At 44.6% G+C, this 15,151-nt stretch overlaps 1 protein-coding gene across 2 annotated transcripts in view; it reads left to right on the top strand.

The window, feature by feature from the left end:
• The first annotated feature begins 2,558 nt into the window (after positions 1-2,558).
• Positions 2,559-15,151, top strand: part of TMEM170B (transmembrane protein 170B) — a 31,919-nt gene continuing 19,326 nt past the window's right edge. Inside the window, exons 1-3 of one of the 2 annotated variants that reach the window (XM_075921257.1) lie at positions 2,559-3,000; positions 7,991-8,197; positions 12,058-12,228. In XM_075921257.1, the coding sequence (XP_075777372.1) occupies positions 8,008-8,197; positions 12,058-12,228 (361 nt within the window). In that variant the 5' untranslated portion in view covers positions 2,559-3,000; positions 7,991-8,007. The remainder of the gene's footprint in view (positions 3,001-7,990; positions 8,198-12,057; positions 12,229-15,151) is intronic. The other variant, XM_006138773.4, reaches the window with a different exon arrangement.

The following is a 15,151-nucleotide window of genomic DNA, read 5'->3' as shown; positions in this document are numbered from 1 at the left end:
AGCTCAAAACGCTTAGTGTATATGTGCCATTGCTCTATAGTCTCCTTAAAGGTCCCAGTGGCCCTGTAAGTGTAACCATGCTGCTGCACCTCCTTTCTTTCTCATATTTTTCTCCCAGCCTCTGGGCTTCACTGGTTTTAGTTTCAGTTTGCACTTTCAATATAACAGTCAGTTCTCACCCCCACCTTCCAGAACAGCAAAAAGATTTGTTTTCTTATATTGACTTCTTCTGTTGCTGGAGGCAGCACAGGTATCCCATCCTCGTCACCACTGGGGATGTAATAGTGTAGTCAATTAACCGATTTACCAATAAGCAGAAGTTTATCACTTAATGCTATAGACTATATGCATTTCCCTCCCCCCCTCCCTTGACAATAATTTTTTTAGCAGGCTGGCAAGCAGCCCAGCTCAGTCCTGGCTCAAGCCAAGTACGGAATCTACCCCCTCTGGTGCTCTGCATTGAAAGAGTATTAGGAGCTGGGCGGGCAGCCAGTCTGGCTCAGTTCCAACTTGCACTGGGTCTGGGAGCTCAGACCAGCCCCCCTAGACAGGGGATGTGCCATGCCTCACTGTTGCATCTTTCATAGAATCATAGAATACTAGGACTGGAAGGGACCTCGAGAGGTCATTGAGTCCAGTCCCTTGCCCTCTGGCAGGACCAAATACTGTCTAGACCATCCCTGATAGACATTTATCTAACCTACTCTTAAACATCTCCAGAGATGGAGATTCCACAACCTCCCTGGGCAATTTATTCCAGTGTTTGACTACCCTGACAGTTAGGAACTTTTTCCTAATGTCCAACCTAAACCTCCCTTGTTGCAATTTAAGCCCATTGCTTCTTGTTCTATCCCCAGAGGCCAAGATGAACAAGTTTTCTCCCTCCTCCTTATGACAGTTAGAGGTAACAAGGTCAATTCAGTCAGGGAGGATGAGTCCCCCTTCTAGCAGCTGATGTGGAAGTGTGAACACCAAGGGAGGAGAAAATGCTTTTGTAGTTGGCTAGCCATTCACAGTCTTTGTTTAATCCTAAACTGATAGTGTCAAATTTGTAGATTAATTGTAGATCTGCAGTTTCTCTTTGAAGTCTGTTTTTAAAGTTTTTTTGCTGCAGGATGACTACTTTTACATCTGCTACTGTGTGTCCAGGGAGATTGAAGTGTTCTCCTACAGGTTTTTGTATATTACCATTCCTGATATCTAATTTGTGTCTGTTTATTCTTTAACATAGGGACTGTCCAGTTTCGCTGATGTATATGGCAGAGGAGCATTGCTGGCACATGATGGCATATATTACATTGGTAGATGTGCAGGTGAATGAGCCAGTGATGGTGTGGCTGGTGTGGTTAGGTCCTGTGGTGGTGTCGCTGGTGTAGATATGTGGGCAGAGTTGGCACTGAGGTTTGTTGCAGGGATTGATTCCTGAGTTAGAGTTACTGTGGTGCGGTGTATATTTGCTGATGAGAATTTACTTCAGGTTGTCTGTGGGTGAGAACTGGCCTACCTCCCAAGATGTGTGAGAGTCAGGGATCATTGTCCAGGATGGGTTGTAAATCACTGATGACGCATTGGAGAGGTTTTAGCTGGGGACTGTAGGTGATGACCAATGGTGTTCTGTTATTTTCTTTGTTGGGTCTGTCTTGTAGCAGGAGGCTTCTAGGTACACGTCTGGCTCTGTCAATCTGTTTCCTCACCTCCTCAGGTGGGTATTGTAGTTTCAGGAATGCTTGGTGAAGATCTTGTAGTCATGCTTTATACAAAGATGTATACATCTTGACTTTTGTTACTGAACAAGTTGTTGCCCTTATACCAGTACGAGATTGCATTTAATTGATTTTAAAATTTAAAAAAATGTAACTGTCCTCCTGGAGCCCTTAGTGCATGCAAAACAGACCTGTGGATGCTCTTGAGTTTAATGGGTTTTTTGCTACTGACTTCAAAGAGAAGGTAGTTCTGGTTGCAGTAAGGAAGGCACTGTTTAGTGAGGTTGGCAGGGTGCTGATATCTCCACACCATAATAACTCCAATGCTGGGACAGGTGTGCGGACACCACTCTGGCAGCTAAAAGTGCAGGCACTGCCACCTGTGGGCAACGTTAAGGCTGGCTCCCCCTCAATCATGGGAGTGGTAGCAGAGATGCAAGAGCAATTTGTAGGCTGCTAGTAGCCTTTTAACCCAACTGTGTAGCCCGTACAGTACATGACGGGTGCGGCAGCGAATGCTTATGGTCACCATTGGAAGACCTGCTCGCTGCAGGCATAAGGGACTGACCGTCCCCCATCCCCGCCGTGGGAACAGAACCAGCCCCAGCAAGCATCAGGCAAGGCGAAACCCTCGCCTGAAAGACAGGCGCATGCGCAGTCAGAGGCTTACCCTGCCTCTCCCCCCACCCCATCTCCCCTATCGCCCCATCAGCGTATTCAGTAGCACGAGCGCCCCTTGCTGACGCCGGCTCGCGCACTGCAGGGGCCGGCGCGCGGGCGGCGCAGGCGCACAGCGAGCGGAGCCGGGTCGGCGGTTGCTCCGCGCGTGCCCCGCGCCTCAGGTGATGCTGGGGCGATGCTGAGGAGGAAGGCGGGGCCCCCCCGCCCGGGCTCGCAGCCCCGCCGCCCCCTGCCCGGCCCCTGAGGAGGCCCCGGGCCGAGCCGGCGGCGGCGAAGCCCCTTCCACGCCCCCCACCCCCTCCCGGCCTCAATGTCTCCCCCGCCGCGGGGAGGCTGCTGCCGCCTTGGAGTCCCGCCGCCCCGGCCCCCTCTCCGCAGCCGCCCCCTCGCCCCCGCCCCCTTCGGCTCGCAGCAGCCGCCTGGGCGCGGGAGGACCCCGGCCTCCCCCTCGTCACTGCGACCCGGTCGCCGCCAGCCCCGGGCGGCCGAGGCGCGGCGGCGGCGAGGCCCCCGGGGAAGATGAAGTCGGAAGCGGGAGACAACTCGATGATCAACCTGTCGGTGCAGCAAGTGCTGAGTCTGTGGGCGCACGGCACCGTGCTGCGGAGCCTCACCGGTAACCGGGGGGTCCAGGGCGCGGGGCCGTAGCCTGAATCTGACCGCTGGGCGGGAGGGGGCGAGTCAGGGCAAAGGGCGTGACTCAGATGCGGGGGTCAGAGCGGGGATCGTGTTCAAGGCAGAGCCCCCTTTAGCGCAGGCGAGGTCCCACTCCCGCACCGCTGTCAGAGCAAGGGGGGGGGGCTTTCACTTCTGCCTCCATGTGAGCGCGGTCGGACAGTAACTTGTTTCTTCTCTGGTGACAAAGGGGCCGACTGCGAGGATGCGGGTTAGCATTAGCAGCCACACGCTGAGCCAGGAAAGATTGAGGTGGGCTGCTGCTGTCAGGTGAGAAAAGGGTAGTTTAAAAAGGAAAGAGGGCAGCTCAGTGCCTGGTGGAGTGGGAAGAGAGACCAGCTGTTCAGAGCCTTTGCAGAGACTGTTGACTATTAGTACTCATCTGGAGGAAAGCGGGCTTGATTTGGGGCGCTTTGCTTTACTACAGGGAGGATTAATGGGCTGTCTACGCTAATGAAAGTCTTGCAGGGGCTGTGTCTGTGGGAAACTGTTTCTGGACTCCTCATTCTATTGCACTCTGCCCATTACCTTGCCTTGGATACTGAAGAGTACAGTGTCACTTGGTTTGCATGGGATGGAGAGGCAGATCATTTGATTGTTGGTTGAGTTTCTACTTAAAACTGGCCCTGACACAAGAAGTTTTGATAAGCAGAAGTTGTGTAGTGGTGGAGCTGTTAGTGGAAAAGTACTTCATATAGATAAGTAGGATTAAACTAAGAGGGAATGCTGAACTAAAAGGGGTCTGCATTTCTGCGGTACAACACATTATCCAGAACGAAGTGATCAATATTAGTAAGCCAGTTTTGAAATTGTCTGCTCCTCTCTCCATTCACCACATGATATAGTTGCACCTTAAGATGCTAGATATGTGCTTTTCTTTTAAATGTTTAAGTTTTATCATAGTATAATATCCTAGATACCTAGCCTTCAGTGGAAATGATGCAAGAGTGTGATGGACACTTTTGTGGAAGATTTCCATAAAAGGATTTACATTTTAATAAACACAGTTAACTTTTTCATAGTTATCTTGGTGTATGTTCAGCAAATTTTTTAATGGATGTTGTGGAATTTATGACTTCCAGTGTCTTTGGTGACTTCAGCCTGTGGTAGCAGGGAGCTGCCACTGTATGCAGCTGTCCGCAGTTGTGGGGAGGTCACCTGGAATTCCCAGCTGGTAGCTGCACATTGCGGCAGTTCATAGGAGCTTTGAGCACTCACAGGCGGCGGGGACTCTGGAGCAATGAGTTCCCCAGCACCAGCCTAATTCATGGACAACACTTCCCGTAGCTCCCATTTGTCAGGAACTGTGAATGGCAGCCACTGAGAACTGCAGTAGGGATGTTGAATTTCAGGTAATTGACTAATCAAATAGTCAATGCATTTTGCGTCAACTATTCGACTAGTCAATAGGTTGCCTCTGTCTTTGAAGTGTGGAAATAGCCCTAGGGAATACCCAGCTGATCCCAGGCTCCCTGTGGCGCTGCTACTTTGAAACGCAGCCATGAGAGCCCGTCATTAGGCTCCCCAGCCGATCCTGGGCTCCATTTGGTGATGCTACTTTGAAACGCCGGGAGAAGCCTGACGCCAGGCTCCCATGGTGGCATTTCAAAGTGTCAGCGCCGCATGGAACCCGGGGTCTGGCCCCAGGCTCCACGTAGCACTTCCACTTTGAAGTACCTCCCTTCCCCCCCCTTGCTGCTTCTTTCTGTTAGAGGCAGCAAACAGGGATTGGGGGGAAGCGACTAGTTGACAAGCTTGTCGACTAGACCTTCACATCTCTAAACTACAGGTGATGTACAACATAAACCAAATGTGTCTCAGCCTCCCAGCAGATTACCCTGATGGGGGTAGGAGACTGGAAAAGAGGGGGCTACTTCAAAGCAGCAGTCAATTACACGCTACTTGATATCCTTAGTATGGGATGCACTTTGTCTTTAATTACGATTTAAACAATTTCAGTTGCTGGCTGGCACCCATTGCTGAGATGACTTTCACAGCATAATATTTCATAATTTTGAGGAGCTTTGGGTTCACACTCTACAAAAAACTGTGACTTATGTGGATATATGTTTAGGGGCTTATATACTTGAAAAGAAATGTAAATAAATATATAGTATTCAACAGCTAATGTCAGTGAGACCTATAATTACTCTCACATTTTTGGCAAAGGTACAATAAATAACTGAGTTGTTACAGTGATGCTCCGTACAGAGAGAAAGATGAATGAATGGTGTGATTGCTAACTATTATTTCATTCGATCTTCTGCTGCGTTTTAGAGTTTTTGAACTCAACTGAATAAAGCATTAGGGATGTGAACAACTAGTCGATCCCCCCTCTCCCCCTATTGCCTCTATCAAAAAGGGGCAGCAATGGGGTGAGAGGAAGAGAAGGAGATGCTTCAAAGCAGCAGCGCTGCGTGGAGCCTGGGGTCAGCTGACTTGAGTCTCCCACTGGGCCCATGCTCCCTGCAGCTCTTTTGCCTGTGAAGTATAGGAACTTATCGCCCTTATCAATTAATCAGATAATCAATGCAAATTGCTTTGACTATTCGATTAGCTGATTAATCTAAATTTAACATCCCTATAAAGCATTTAATTCTACCTTTAACATGTAACGTGTGGAAAAAGAGACTCCTTGGGTGGAATGCGAGGGAAGACATTTTTAAAGATAACTTCAAAAAATGTAGACCCGTTTAAGAAGACCCTTACGTATTCACTTCAGGAATCAAACTTGTTTTGTTATATGAAGGACTGTTGTCTTTAGATGAACAAATTGATCTTACAATGGTTATATTTGTATAAAACTCTGAAGTTTATATGAGTAAACTAAAGATTTGCTCAACAGTTTGCCTGAATTTTCAGGTTATATTAAAATTTACTGTTGTTTAAAGATTACTTCCATACCCAAGGGAACAGTGCAGCATTTATTTTCCACATCGAGTATCTGTGACTCCCATTGGCTAGTTTTTGGTATAACCTCTTAAGATTTCATGTGTTTATATGGCTATTAAATTACATGATATCTAACCTCTCTATTTCACATACCTAATATCAACAAATGGAGTGCACACTCTTGTTGCCTATGTCAGGAAGCCCTGAGGCTATGGGACTTCTGTGTAGAACACTCAATACACCTGTAGGCTTCATACCTCCTGAGAGTACAAAATGAGCTGGCCGACAGTCTGTCAGTCTTTTCATGTGCATGAGTGGCCTGGAAGTCACATAATCAATCTTCCAGACATGGGGACTTCCCCAGATAGACCTCAGCACACTCTACCGTGGTACAGAGCCTAATTGGCAGCATTCTTGGCTTAGATTCCCTCAAATCTACAGAGTGGTAACGTGATGCTTTATCTGCACCTTTGCAGTACACAGCCCAATCACCCATGAGGTGGGGTATGATGCAGGAGGTTATAATGGGTGTCATGAGGCAAGGGTAGGTCAACAGGAAGTTAAAATTGGGTGTCATGAATGCGCAACTCCCCAGAGTGTGTCCAGGCTGACCTTACAGCTAGGAAAAAAAACCTTCCTGCTACTGTGCACATGCACATCTGATTAGAATGGACATGAATAACACATTATGAAGAACAATCTTGCCCTTCCATATTCAGGGACCTTTCTCACTAGAATATGCTTCATCAAGAAGTAGAACCATTTCTAAGGCTGGTCTAAACTATAGCATTAGGTTGATTGACATGTGTATGCTACATTATTGCTCCCATTGATATAAGCTGTCCACTATACCAACCTAATAACTCTTCCTTCCTGAGAGACTTAATGCTTTCATCGATATAGTTAATCAATACAGTTATAGCGAAGACACTGCATTGACTGTTCTAGCTGTCAGCACACCACAGTGCACCACACTTACAGCTAAATCAGTGCAAACATGGTTATTGATGTCTTGCACCACCGGCAGAAGGGCATGCCACACCATCTTAATTATTGTGATAACTGTACATCCACTTAACTTAAGTCTACTTAATTTGGTACTGTAGATTTGCCCCAAGTCTTGGAGCAGTCGAAGTCGTCCCTCAGGATTACAAAGAAACCGGTTTTAGTATCATTACTTTTGAATACCTAAGAAGAAAGGGGTTTCACGTCCAAGTCCAGATTTGAATAACTGGACATTTTCTTCCACACATTTATCTAAAAGAGAACTACTGTAATCATCTATAATTTCCTCTGTGTCTCCACAGATCTAGTATCAGGTCTTGCATTGGGGCTGTTTATCAAATACCTGATGATAGTGTCAGCATTCTTGACAAAACAAGCAAGTCAAGTTTTTCCTTACTTAGACAGTGTGGCTCTTTTGGGAGAGATCTCCTTGGCATATGGTTTACTCCATTATCAGATACTCCATCTTTTTGTTTCCAGTCAGCAAGGAGAAGTTGGTGTTAATTCCTACCCAAACAATATAATTTATAGAGGCATTACTGGCCACCACCTCAGCAAAGGCTCATCTTCCCTAGATTTAACTGCTAAGTTTGGTCAATCAGTTACAAGCCCAAAATCAGACATCAATAGTTTTGTCTCTGTCTCCTAGGGCATATGGCCACTCAAACTTCCCTAACTCAGCATGCTAGACTTCATCTTCTGTGTTTGCAAGAGTGGCTGAGGACTATTTATAAGCTCAGCAGATATCTAGAAATAAGAATGCTGATCTACTTCGCTCCTAAATCCTGTCGTATTTAAATTGGATTAAAATGGTGGTCAGATCTTCCTGAAGTATGCAGAGTTTATCTTTATTTCCACTATTGCCATCCAAGACACAAATGACAGACACTTCCAGTCTAGCATGGGAGAATTCAGCTTGACCATCTCTACACTTAGGCCACTGGTCAGCACAGAAAACTCTTTTGTAAATAATTGTATTAGAGCAGAGGGTTTATTCACCAGGCTTGATCAGCTTTTTCTTCCCCTTATGAAAGGGTTAACTCTTTAGATTATGAAAGATAACCACAGGGATTACATCAACAAGCAGGAGGAACAAGATCAACTACCCACTGTCAGCAAGCTGTGTGTCTATGAAACGTCTGTCTTCAGCATGAAATTACCCTCCAATAAACCTTCACTTATCAGGCTGCAGAATGTTCTGGGAAATCACGTCAGCAAACAGTTGCATGCAACCATGAATGGTTAGTAAAAGACAGTCACAGATATTATGGATATCAGTGCATGGGATGAGAATTAACAACTTGAGGTTCGCAGATGATATAGTTATCGAGGAAGATAAAGAGAAGCTGGCGAGAATGGTGCAGATGCTAAATGAGGAAGGGAAGCAGTATGGACTGGTTATGAATATCAATAAAATGAAGACAATGGTATTTGGAGATAAGGAAATAGGAAGGAAGATAAATGTAGATGGGATCGAACTAGAGAACATAGAGTAGTTCACGTATTTGGGGAGCAACGTGACGGATGATTTAGACTGTACGAAGGAAATAGCAACTAGAATAGTGAAAGCAAGAGCAACTTTAAAGGCGATGGATAAAATCTGGAAAAGTAAAGTGATTAGCTTAGGGAACGAAGCTGAGGGTCTTGAAAATGAGTGTATTTAGCAGCATGTTGTACGGATGTGACACATGGGTGATAATGAAAAAGTTGAAGAGAAGAATATTGGCGTTTGAGAGGAATTGTTATAGAAAGATCCTGAGAGTAGGATGGATGCAGAAGGTCACCAATGAGGAATTATCTATAGGGAGATACAGCCGAAAGAGAACCTACTGCAGAAGGTTATACAGCGGAAGTTACAGCTGTTCAGGCATATCTGCAGAATGAATGACAAGCGAATAGTTAAGACCTTGGTATTCGGCATAATGGATGGTCTGGACCCTACAGAGAAAGGGTAGATGATATAGTAGATGGATGCGGAGCTAGTCTACAGAAACTAAGCCACTCTGCACTGGACAGAGAAAGATGGAAGGAAATAGTGAGGGAGGCATTGGACACCAACGGGCATTGAGCCCATAGTGGTGGTTGTTGATAATGATAAAAGACCTGATTGCAGTGAAAGAAAACAAAAATCTGATTCTATTCAGGAAGGTGAGGAAGGAAGGGAGTGGGCACTGTTCTCTTTTTGGGGCATATTTCAGTCTAATGCTAATAGGTTTGATGAGGTGACCATTGAAGTCCCTATATCAAGGTGGGCAATAAGTGGCCTTAGGGCTAGGGATGTTATATATTGTGTATATCACATAAAATATTATCGGTTACACAATTATTTGATAGTCCCCGGGGGCAGGGCTGGCAGCCAGTGTGCTCGGGCCCCATTCCTGGGAGACCTTCCTACCTTGCACATCTGCCTCTCTATCAAAAACAGCAGAGTAGAGTGGTAGGCAGGGGCTAGTCTGCCAGGGGAGCCAGCTTAAAAGCCAACTCCCCTTGGTACCTTCTGCTTGCCACTCTGTGCTTCTGCCTTTGGTACAGGCTTATCGGTTAATCATTTACTTGACTATATGCTAATATCCCTACTTCAGGCTGGACATGGTTTGCCATGATTAGCCCCTGACAAGCTGTCAGGTGGTTTATTTACCTACATGTCTTCAGGTACAGCCACTTACAGCTCCCGTTGGCCATGGCTCACCATCCTGGCCAGTGGGTGCTGCGGGAAGCAGCGCATTCTGGGACACTACTTCTCACAGCTTCCATCGGCTGGGTATGGTGAACTGTGGACAGTGTGAACTGTGAGCAGCTGTACGTGCAGATGCACAGGTAAATAAAGATCTGGTGGCCTGCCAGAGGCTAACTGACAGACCTCATCTGGCCTACTGCCTATCTCTGCCTTATATTTCCCTTTTCACCTGTCCTTCAAAATTAGACTACCCGACATAGTCAATGAAGCCGGGATTTAAATATCCCGGCTTCATTAACATAAAAATGTCCACCACATTGTGTCGGCTCAGCTGATTGTCGGCACAGCGCGGCAGTCAAGACGCAGATCAGTCGACAGGGGAAGCCTTTGTCGACCGCTCCTGTGAACCTCGTTTTACGAGGCATAAGGGAGCAGTCAACAAAGGTGTTCCCTGTTGACCGATCCGCATCTTGACTGCCATGCTGTGCTGACGATCAGCTGAGCCAGTACAGCATGGCAGCCATTTTTATTTTAATGAAGCCGGGCATATTTAAATCCGGGCTTCATTGACTAAGTCGGGTAGTCTAATTTACATGCCTCTGGCAACAGAGACATATAGTCTAGACATACCGTTAATGCTGTGAGCTGGGGAAGGGCAAAAAGAGGCTTAACACAGTGCCCCACCCCCAGCACGTTATTGTAGCTCCCATTGGCCAGAAACTGGACCCATATATTGCAGGAAGGTTTCCTGATTCCTGACATATGTACTGTTCTGTGTTATACTGAAAACAATCATTTGAGAATTTTGTTTAAATTAATTTAAAATAAACCCAAGAAATATGATAGAATTCATTTTCATAATAGTATCAATTCAATTTTCTTTTTTTCCACAAGTAATAGTGTAATATGCTTCTCTAACAATCTTTTAACAGTCTTTTAAAATACTTTATTTCCAACGTTGTCCTGTTAGTTTTTAATGCACAACTTACCTTTTAGAAGTTGAGGGGAAAGCTAGAGAGTTTGGCATTCAAATAAGGGATAGATAAGAACCCAAAACAATTGAGAGATCTGTATGTAGCACTGGTGTAAATAGGAGCACTCTTAAGTGGCCTTTCTGATTTATTAGTAGTTCTTTCACTGATCCTTATTAGCGTCTTTACTTTCAAGGTAGTAGTAACATTTGTCTGACAGACAGATCTGTTTGTATTCCAGCACGTGTATTGCATGTAACAGTAGACTTCCGATAACCCGGCAACTTTGGGACCTAGGTGGTGCTGTCTTATCAGATATGCCGGAGTACCAGGAGGTACTATAAGGGGGCATACTCCCAACCCAATCCCTGTCACGCCCCAACCTTATGCTCGGGTCCCAGAGCCACCAGTACAGCCGTGTGTCTCCCTTCAGGCACTGGGGCACATGCACTGTGCGGCCGCCTTTTCAATGAGCTGGCCGGGACACTGTCCACAACCCAATCCCCCTCCCCTCTCCTTCCCTTCCCCAGAGCCAAACACCTCCCCTCCCTCCTGTCACCCAATCCCTCTTCTCCCCCAACCTTATGTCCGGGTCCCGAAGCAGCTGCCTGTGCTCAGCGGCTGGCTGCTAGCATGTGCAGGCTGAACGCTGTGTGCACTGGGGGCCGTGAGCGAAACGGCACGGGCTGTGAGCACGCATGTGGCTCACAGTGGCCCGGCCATGAGAGCGGCTGACCTGATCAGTTCTGGGTTCCAGTTGATGCCGGACTATCAGGAGTGCCAGGCAATTGGATGCCGGACTATTGGAGTTTTAGCGTATTAAGAAATTCAATTTTAGTAGTTACCTAGCTATGACAACATAGAGTAGACATATTTTGAAGAAATAATGGAAATTACTAAACTGACATTGTCAACTAATTACATATGTGCAACTAGAAATAAAAACATTTGTATCTTTGCCCTTTATAAACATTAGCTTTTTTACTTAAATAGTTAAAATTCATCTCCTTTGGGGCTAATTTGTTTATCACAACTTTCCATTTAAGTTTATGGGTAGGTAGGGTGCTAGCCTTTATCTTATTTTCCCCATTGAAATCATTGATAACTATCTTTTTAAGCTTCCTTGTTAATGTTAACATATTTTTGATAAGCTGGTTTTCATGTGACAGTACATTAAAATTTGTTTTCAGAAACCGCTAAAAGGAAATAGGTTGCTCCTGAAGTACTCTACTGATGGTGTACCCAGATTTTACTTGGAATGGATATATTGTGGGTGTGTATTTAAGATGGTCTGCCATATAAGTATAGTGCCACTTGGGTAGGTTCCACTATTTTCAGATTTATTTTTTAAGGTGGAAATAAGTGTTTTTCTTAAATATATGGTATTTCTAAATATTTTGCTTCATAATTATCACATCCAAACTAATAATATATTTGTCTGCTTTCTTTTCAGAGATGTGGTACTGGGTTTTCCTATGGGCTCTCTTCTCCTCTCTCTTTGTCCATGGTGCTGTAGGAGTTTTAATGTTTGTGATGCTGCAGAGACATAGGCAGGGGAGACTAATCTCTGTCATTGTGGTCAGCATTGGATTTCTGGGTTCTGTAACTGGAGCAATGATAACCAGTAAGTTTATTTTGTTTTTTTACATATAGTTTTATATCATATTTTCAAAAGAGCATTACTTCTTATCTAATCTGGTAACTGTTCATACAAATTTGTTTCTTTAGTCATGTAGTTTTTCCTGTGAGAATGTCAACTTGGTTGCTGCTTCTACCGTGTGAAGATAAAGGCAGTATAGATCTGTCAAAGAAGCATAGGACTCCTCACATGTATTTTTTTCATATTTGGAAACCATGGGGAACTTGGTACTGAAAAGTGTCATTCCATTCTTCTTTACTGAGACTGAAAGCAACAGTTCTGTGATGGGTGCTTCTGGTTATTGGAAGGAAATCGTATACCCTTAGACTCATAATGGTTTCCTCTCCATTTGGCTTACCAGAGTGATTTTGCTGCTCTTGTCGTATTTCCTGGTGGTGTCCACTAATAATCTCAGTGTCTTGGAGTTCCACTTTGAAACAGTTTATGCTCTGATGTGAAATGATTACCATGAAGGTGTTATACTTCTGAGTAGTTAAATGCACACTAAATAGCCTACCCAGGTGGAAGAAGTGGCTGAGACTTTTTTTTAAACAACTAACAAAATCATCCAAAGCCCAGGATTTGGTGGTGATGGGGGACTTCAACTATCCAGATATATGTTGAGAAAATAACACTGCGGGGCACAGACTATCCAATAAGTTCTTGGACTGCATTGGAGACAACTTTTTATTTCAGAAGGTTGAAAAAGCAACCAGGGAGAAAGCTGTTCTAGATTTGATCCTAACAAATAGGGAGGAACTGGTTGAGAATTTGAAAGTGGAAGGTAGGTTTGGTGAAAGTGATCATGAAATCATAGAGTTCACAATTTTAAGGAAGGATAGAAGGGAGAATAGCAAAATAGAGACAGTGGATTTCGGAAAGGCGGATTTTGGTAAGCTCAGAGAGCTGATAGGTAAGGTCTCATGGGAATCGAGACTGAGGGGAAAAACAACTGAGGAGAGTTGGCAGTTTTTCAAAGGGACATTGTTAAGGGCCCAAAAGCAAGCTATTCTGATGTGTCAGAAAGATAGAAAATATGGCAAAAGACCACCTTGGCTTAACCACGAGATCTTGAATGATCTAAAAATAAAAAAGGAGTCATATAAAAAATGGAAAGTAGGACAAATTACAAAGGAAGAATATAGGCAAACAGCACAGGAATGCAGGGGCAAGATTAGAAAGGCAAAGGCACAGAATGAGCTCAAACTAGCTACAGGAATAAAGGGAAACAAGAAGATGTTTTATAAATACATTAGAAGCAAGAGGAAGACCAAGGAGAGGTCAGTGAAGAGGGAAAAACAGTAACAGGAAACTTGGAAATGGCAGAGATGCTCAATGACTTCTTTGTTTCGGTCTTCACTGAGAAGTCTGTAGGAATGCCTAACATAGTGAATGCTAGTGGAAAGGAGGTAATTTTAGAAGGTAGAATAAAAAAGAACAAGTTAAACATCACCTAGAAAAGTTAGATGCCTGCAAGTCCACCAGGGCCTGACGAAATGCATCCAAGAATACTCAAGGAGCTGATAGAAGAGGTATGTGAGCCTCTAGCTACCATCTTTGGAAAATCATGGGAGACAGGAGAGATTCCAGAGGACTGGAAAAGGGCAAATATAGTGCCCATCTATAAAAAGGGAAATAAGAACAACCCAGGAAACTACAGACCAGTTAGTTTAACTTCTGTGCCACGGAAGATAATGGAGCAAGTAATTAAGGAAATCATCTGTAAACACTCGGAAGGTGGCAAGGTGATAGGGAACAGCCAGCATGGATTTGTAAAGAACAAATCATGTCAAACCAATCTGATAGCTTTCTTTGATAGGATAATGAGTCTTGTGGATAAGGGAGAAGCGGTGGATGTGGTATACCTAGACTTTAGTAAGGCGTTTGATACGGTCTCACATGATATTCTTATCAATAAACTAGGTAAATACAACTTGGCTGTGGCTACTATAAGGTGGGTGCATAACTGGCTGGATAACCATACTCAGAGAGTAGTTATTAATGGTTCACAATCCTGCTGGAAAGGCATAACAAGTGGGTTTCCGCAGGGGTCTGTTTTGGGACCGACTCTGTTTAATATCTTCATCAACGATTTAGATATTGGTATAGAAAGTACGCTTATTGAGTTTGCAGATGATACCAAGCTGGGAGGGATTGCGACTAATCTGTAGGATAAGGGTCATAATTCATAATGACCTGGACAAATTGGAGAAATGGTCTGAGATAAATAGGATGAAGTTTAATAAAGACAAATGCAAAGTGCACCACTTAGGAAGGAACAATCAGTTTCACACTTACAGAATGGGAAGCGACAGTCTGGGAAGGAGTATGGCAGAAAGAGTTCTAGTGGTTATAGTGGACCACAAGTTAAATATGGGTCAGCAGTTTGATGCTGTTGCAAAGAAAGTAAAAATGATTCTGGGATGTATTAACAGGTGTGTTGTGAGCAAGACACGAGAAGTCATTTTTCCGCTCTACTCTGCGCTGGTTAGGCCTCAATTGGAGTATTGTGTCCAGTTCTGGGCACCGCATTTCAAGAAAGATGTGGAAAAATTGGAGAGGGTCCAGAGAAGAGCAACGAGAATGATTAAAGGTCTAGAGAACATGACCTATTATGGAAGGCTGAAGGAATTGGGTTTGTTTAGTTTAGAAAAGAGAAGATTGAGGGGGGACATGATAGCAGTTTTCAGATATCTAAAAGGGTGTCATAAGGAGGAGGGAGAAAACTTGTTCATCTTGGCCTCTGGGGATAGAACAAGAAGCAATGGGCTTAAACTGCAGCAAGGGAGGTTTAGGTTGGACATTAGAAAAAAGTTCCTAACTGTCAGGTTGGTCAAACACTGGAATAAATTACCCAGGGAGGTTGTGGAATCTCCATCTGTGGAGATATTTAAGAGTAGGTTAGATA

Source organism: Pelodiscus sinensis, chromosome 2 (genome assembly GCF_049634645.1).
Source record: "Pelodiscus sinensis isolate JC-2024 chromosome 2, ASM4963464v1, whole genome shotgun sequence".
In the NCBI taxonomy this organism is placed as follows: Eukaryota; Metazoa; Chordata; order Testudines; family Trionychidae; genus Pelodiscus; species Pelodiscus sinensis.
The sequence above is the reverse complement of the archived record's forward strand: the minus strand, read 5'-3'. Positions and strand labels throughout refer to the sequence as shown.